General features: G+C 37.2%; 2 protein-coding genes across 2 annotated transcripts in view; both read right to left on the reverse strand.

Annotated features, from left to right (window-relative positions):
- LOC100176680 (dopamine beta-hydroxylase-like) overlaps window positions 1–3,383 on the reverse strand; it is a 4,599-nt gene extending 1,216 nt beyond the window's left edge. The window contains exons 1-7 of the mRNA XM_026839927.1: window positions 3,196–3,383; window positions 2,641–2,828; window positions 2,246–2,438; window positions 1,823–2,091; window positions 1,585–1,592; window positions 1,466–1,499; window positions 808–1,081 (exon numbers count right to left, since the gene is read on the reverse strand). Of these exons, the coding sequence (XP_026695728.1) occupies window positions 808–1,081; window positions 1,466–1,499; window positions 1,585–1,592; window positions 1,823–2,091; window positions 2,246–2,438; window positions 2,641–2,828; window positions 3,196–3,277 (1,048 nt within the window). The 5' untranslated portion in view covers window positions 3,278–3,383. The remainder of the gene's footprint in view (window positions 1–807; window positions 1,082–1,465; window positions 1,500–1,584; window positions 1,593–1,822; window positions 2,092–2,245; window positions 2,439–2,640; window positions 2,829–3,195) is intronic.
- Window positions 3,384–4,922: 1,539 nt separating this feature from the next.
- Window positions 4,923–6,359, reverse strand: part of LOC100186896 — a 12,485-nt gene continuing 11,048 nt past the window's right edge. The window contains exons 19-22 of the mRNA XM_026839929.1: window positions 6,347–6,353; window positions 5,859–6,236; window positions 5,505–5,559; window positions 4,923–5,241 (exon numbers count right to left, since the gene is read on the reverse strand). Coding sequence (XP_026695730.1) covers window positions 5,114–5,241; window positions 5,505–5,559; window positions 5,859–6,236; window positions 6,347–6,353 — 568 coding nt within the window. The 3' untranslated portion in view covers window positions 4,923–5,113. The remainder of the gene's footprint in view (window positions 5,242–5,504; window positions 5,560–5,858; window positions 6,237–6,346; window positions 6,354–6,359) is intronic.

Genomic DNA, 6,359 nt, shown 5'->3' on the forward strand with positions numbered 1-6,359 from the left:
CCTCACATGGCGGGGCAACGACAGTCGTTATTACACGGGTGTTCTGTTTCATACACCTCGTGCCCGCTTACGAGTTACCACATATGTAACTTATTTATCCTCACATGGCGGGGCAACGACAGTCGTTATAACACGGGTGTTCTGTTTCATACACCTCGTGCCCGCTTACGAGTTACCACATATGTAACTTATTTATCCTCACATGGCGGGGCAACGACAGTCGTTATAACACGGGTGTTCTGTTTTATACACCTCGTGCCAGCTTACGAGTTACCACATATGTAACTTATTTATCCTCACATGGCGGGGCAACGACAGTCGTTATAACACGGGTGTTCTGTTTTATACACCTCGTGCCAGCTTACGAGTTACCACATATGTAACTTATTTATCCTCACATGGCGGGGCAACGACAGTCGTTATAACACGGGTGTTCTGTTTTATACACCTCGTGCCAGCTTACGAGTTACCACATATGTAACTTATTTATCCTCACATGGCGGGGAAACGACAGTCGTTATAACACGGGTGTTCTGTTTCATACACCTCGTGCCCGCTTAAGTATTATCACGTATGTAACTTGTATAACTGATAATTTGGACAACCCATTAGAGACCACTGGGTTGGAGCAATTGCCGTTGGATGTCTTGTCCACATATACACACACCTACAAAGGTAGCAGCATCGAGCCTTGAACTTCTTCTTCTATACTCATTCGTGAACACCTTTAGGATTTATTAAACTCTAACCCCTTGATAATGTCTATACCAGCCGATGCAATGGCATCTTAACACCATCACGATTGACTTACTGCTTGTGTGCAACTGCCTGGGCATTCACCACTCCATTTAAAAGACTTCTGTCCTGGTGGAATCGCCATGTTGGCAGAATATATAACACCAACTTCCATTATTCCAAGATCATGCGGTCGAAGGTTCTCTGTGAAGTGAAACCGAATCCCCGAACCATCGACAAGTCCTCTAATATGCATTGGGTTGTTGTAATGAACCTCCAATCTAACATATGAACTTGCCGTCTTCACCCCGAACGCCATTCCTGCTTCTCTGGGATAATAGAAAGGCTGTGAAATAAGATGGATTGCTTTATCCTCTGGAAGATGTTATGTTTCAGCTCCTGCAGTGACTTTTGCTCTCATGTTATTCGGTTTAAACCTTAATATAATAAGCGTATATGCCCGAAAAACTGGTAAGATTAACGCATTCCTTTGAATAAATTTAATATAAGTTACCATAGTACCGTGGGGGAAGATGGGACACCTTTAGCACATAATACCCAAACATTCTGAACGTGTTTTAAACAATTAACTAGCGTGATCCCCTATGGGAGTTGTGAGCGATACGGTTTTCATAATTCTTTGAATGTTCTTGTTTCACTATACATGAGCTAAGTTGAGAAAATAGAACGAAAAGGTGTCCCATCTTCCCAACCATTATAATTATCTTACGTCTGCCCCAAACGCCCATGCGGCCACCACATGACTGCAACGTTGTCATGGCATCAGTCACCTCCCTCCCATCGCATAAACCAACGTATTGTGGAATGTATTTGTCGTTTGCGTCGCACATAAAAACCTATGTATTAAGCGAAGATTTATGGAATTGGAAGTTTTCAAAAGGCCTGAAACAATTTTATCAGAGGTACATTTGACGTCTTTTAGCAGTAGGTGGCCAAAGCTTTGTTTATTACGAAAATGTATTTTAATCATTTTTAGGGAAAAAAATATTTAAAAAAAATTTACACAAAAAATATTTAAATTGCGCAGACGTCATTTCAAAATCATTCTCTCAAAACTAGCCCTTACCTCAATATGATGAACCAATCCCGGGTTGGCGATCACGCTTTCAAACCCGATGGCATGGACTTTGGTTCGAAACTTAGGTAACTTTTGTATCGAACAAACATACGACGTTTGAGATGTTGGTATTGTTATGTTGGGGGCGATTATACTGAAAGATTTGTGATTGGGTTCCAGTGGTATGTCTCTATAATCCGCCTTCAGTAATTGAACACGCGTCAATGTTTTTGTGGCTTCGGATAAATTGCATCCGTTGCCGTTGATAGATAAAATACCTAGAATGCAAAGGTAACAGCGGTTAGTTTGTAATCTGAATACTTGAAAAAATACCTAAAAATTAGGATTATATTTTGAACACGATAGCGAAGATTAAACTTATTTAAAAAAACGAAGGAAAAAGAATTAGCAAGGTTTCCAATAAACACTCACAATTATTTGGTATAGGAAACACCACGAACACATTGGTTGTCCCGTTATCGAGTTGATAATCTTCTCCATCGCATGTTTGAAACTTTCTTTCAACCTTGATGTTCCAAACGCCATTACTATATTGGTATCCAAGTAACTTGTAGCTATGTTTCGAATCTTCAACGACCTTACCATTAGTATAAAGCCAACAATCCTACATGAAAGGTTGTTTAAATTAACTTCGATGTACGAAACTTATTTATCTTCGCATGGCGGGGCAACGACAGTCGTTATAACACGAGTGTTCTGTTTTATACATCTCGTGCCCGCTTACAAGTTACTACGTATGTAACTTTGTGGGTGCTGTTTTTTTTAAATAGTAAACCATACAAAAATTGAACGTTTCTATTTCTTACTTTAATCGCCACGCTGGTTCTTGTTACACGAACAACAATGAGGTCACCATCTCCCATATTCTCGTCATCAGAGAAACCAAACCCAAACGAATATGAACCCCCCAACATAATGTTTCTCACTTCAATAGTCATGTTGATACTGGAGGTGGTGTAGTTTAGATCCCATTGTAAATTCATTTGATTATTGCCTGTATATGAATGAATGTAACTTATTTTATGGGGAACACGGGTGTCCTGCTTTCTACACATCGTGCCCATTTACGAATTACTGATATAGTTGTCAAATTGTTGTTGTAAAGTGATTTTCCCAAAGACACCTACGCTCACAGCGATAGCAGTCTCGAAGATGGGACACCCTTAGCACATAATATCCAACTATCCTGATCGTGTTTTAAACAATTCACAACGGTCAATGGAAGTCGTGAGGATACGGTTTTATAATTCTTTGAACGTTATTTGTTTACTACCAAATTGAACAAGAAAATAGAATGAAAAGGTGTCTCATCTTCCTCATCCTATACTGTTTTATTAATCAAAAACTCAAACACGACTTACCATTATTTAGCAATGAAACAAAATACGACTTAACAGCAAGATTGAAAAATAACAAAACGAAAATCACCGAATATTTCTTCATTATTCACACAAGTACTTACAGATTGCCAATGCTAAAATATTTTACCCAGATTTTTAACGGCCATATAAATATCTAACAAGACACCTGGTAAGCGAGACACAATATTCAATATAAGTAATTAGATAAGAGACAAACGATATCTTGAATCCTACTTACAAATCAATGCTAACATTATATTTTCCCACCTAATGATTCACTTTGCGTAATAAATGTCTCCACTTTAATACAAGCTCCTTCAAAGTCGATATTTAAACGTCCGACGTTACAAACACTAGTGTTCCACGATATTCATATAAGAGGGTGAGGGAAGTTGGGCCACTTTTTCATTCTATTTTCTCCTCTTTTTTGGTAGTAAACAAAGAACATTTAAAGAATTATAAAACTATATCCTCACGACTCTTATAGACCGTTGTTAATTGTTAAAAACATGATCAGGATATTTGGATATGATGTGCTATAACAGGTGTCCTATCCCACTCTTACTGCATATATAACACATAAGTGGATAAAAGAAACAGCAACTTTGGACACGTTATCAAAACGTATGAGTGTGTTTTGGTTTATTTATATTTTTATTTTGAGTTGAAAGTCTTTTATATTATCATGCATGGAGTCTCTGATCACATCGAAGGATTCTTCAGCTAAAACGTTTTAACGTTAACGATATTTATATAACCCGCATTTGGTAAATAACGCCAATGTTTTATTACTTGTGAGTGGGCACGAGGTATATGGAACAGAACACTCGTGTTATAACGATTGTCGTTATCCCGTCATGCGAAGATAAATAAGTTACATGAGTTCAAGATTTAAAATAAGAAGCTACTATCCACCATTTTGCATCTGGTGTCCATTATACGCGCCTAACGTCGTTTCGGTGAGGATGAAGATACCGATGACAAGCAAGAGGAGAAGCGCTGACTTGTTCATCTGCAAAAACAAACATTCGTCACAAAACACGATTAAAACCAACCAACCACTCACATTGTTGCTTTCTAAATAAACCCTTTATTTCGATCGTTAAAATGTAACAGCGGTCCTTATTGTTCAAAACAACTTCATCTCAATTTCTTGTTAACGTTGAATTACTTCCCGTGGTGTTTCTGACTAGACTGCATCAATTTGGTATTTCATGAGTTTCCAAAATGCACAAAGGAGTTTTGCAATAGGACGGAGTATGGGAGGTAGGCATATGCGTGCTTGGGCAAGACACTTAACGGCAACTACTCCAACCCAGTGGTCACTTATGGGTTGTCCAAATTGTCAGCCATAGAGTAAAATAAACTACCTTTCAAAATTCATTCATATAGTAACGCCGTTATCGCCAACTTTGTACATTTAAGTAATTTGTGTTTGGTTAAGAATAATAAACTGATAATCATATAGCAAAACTAGTATTTAAGAAGTTCTAATATCTATCTAATGTTTACAATAACTTATTTCTTTGTGGTTTACCTTTAAGACCACAGGATGTGGGTTCAAGACTCGACCATGCTACCATTTGAGCGTGTTTATAAAAGAAAAACTATCACTCACAAAGTTACATATGTGTTAACTTGTAAGCGGGCACGAGGTGTATGAAACAGAACACCCGTGTTATAACGACTGTCGTTGCCCCGCCATGCGAGAATAAATAAAATTAAAATATTTTATTTCAAAAACATAGAAACAAAGTTTATTCATAAAACCAAGCTATAAAGTTCTTGTTTAGGTTTGAATTGCTTAAAAAATAACAACGCAGTAAAAAATGACAGAAAGAATAAAAGTGAATCTAAATGCATCATATTATAACACGATATTATGGAATAAAAAATAATCAACACAACATTATTGGCCTCATGTTCTTTTGGGTTCCAACTTATTTGACATTTCATTTAAAAGTATTTGATTTGTGATCACTGAAACTTCCCTCGTGTAATTTCGAGATTCTTCAGCTGTTTTGGTGCTTTCGAAAAACTGATTATCTGAAATATAGAATTAGAAAAATTTTTTTATTACTGCGGGGTAAGATGGACACCGCTAGTACATAATATCCCATATTTTCTAATCGTGTTTTTAACAACTAATAATATTCTTTAAGAGCTTTAAGGATATGGTTATATAATTCTATTAACGGTGAAATAATAACTTTGTTTGTTTTAGAACTCAAAACTGAACACGCCGGTTGAATTATGTTTGGAAAACTTTATATTCAGTAATTAATATAAAACATAATAAATAAAGTTACCCAAGCTTCTACTGCAGCCGTGTACAACAAGTCGTATACTGTTACTGAGCATATGCTGTGGAATAATAGAAACATTATATTATTCTGTACAATAGAGGTTCAAATTATTTGACACCGATTTATAAAATCTACAAACTTCATAATTTTAAAGTCATTAAGATACAGGACCAAGTGTTACGGAACGCATAACCGACAAAAGGCAAGTTCAACGAATGGATTATTATGAAATATTTCAAATATCCTTACATCCTTGTAAAACTTAAGTATTTAGGCGCATGCTGCAATACACATTATCTTTGTTACAATTAAATTAAACCGATCATTTTTAAATTCAGCTTCAATATATAAGCTTACCATCTTTTCGAAGTTAACGAGCCCGTTTTTATTAAAAGTATCATTCCCCTCGTGTTGGAACGTCAGGTCTTTCATGAGGAGCGGGAAATATGGGATTCTCGCGCTGTTGGTCGACGACACAAACACACGATAGTTGCGGTGTTTGCGCGAGGGGTCGAGTATCGTCTCAAACTCGTCAACCAACTTCCGATACTTGGTGGGCAACTTGTCCCACGTTCCATGCAGGCGACTGATGGCTTGGTTGCCGATACCGATCATCACAGCCATGAACCCAAACATGTTCCCGTACATTTTTAAACTGGAAAATAAACGATTATTAATGGGTATGAATGAAAGTAACTTGGGGGCAATGACAGTCGTTATAACACGGGTGTTCTGTTCCATACACCTCGTGCCCGCTTACAAGTTACCATGTATGTAACTTATTTATCCTCACCATGGCGGGGCAATGACAGTCGTTATAAACACGGGTGTTCTGTTTCATACACCTCATGCCTGCTT

The sequence above is a fragment of the Ciona intestinalis genome, unplaced genomic scaffold (genome assembly GCF_000224145.3).
Source record: "Ciona intestinalis unplaced genomic scaffold, KH HT001072.1, whole genome shotgun sequence".
Classification (NCBI taxonomy): Eukaryota; Metazoa; Chordata; class Ascidiacea; order Phlebobranchia; family Cionidae; genus Ciona; species Ciona intestinalis.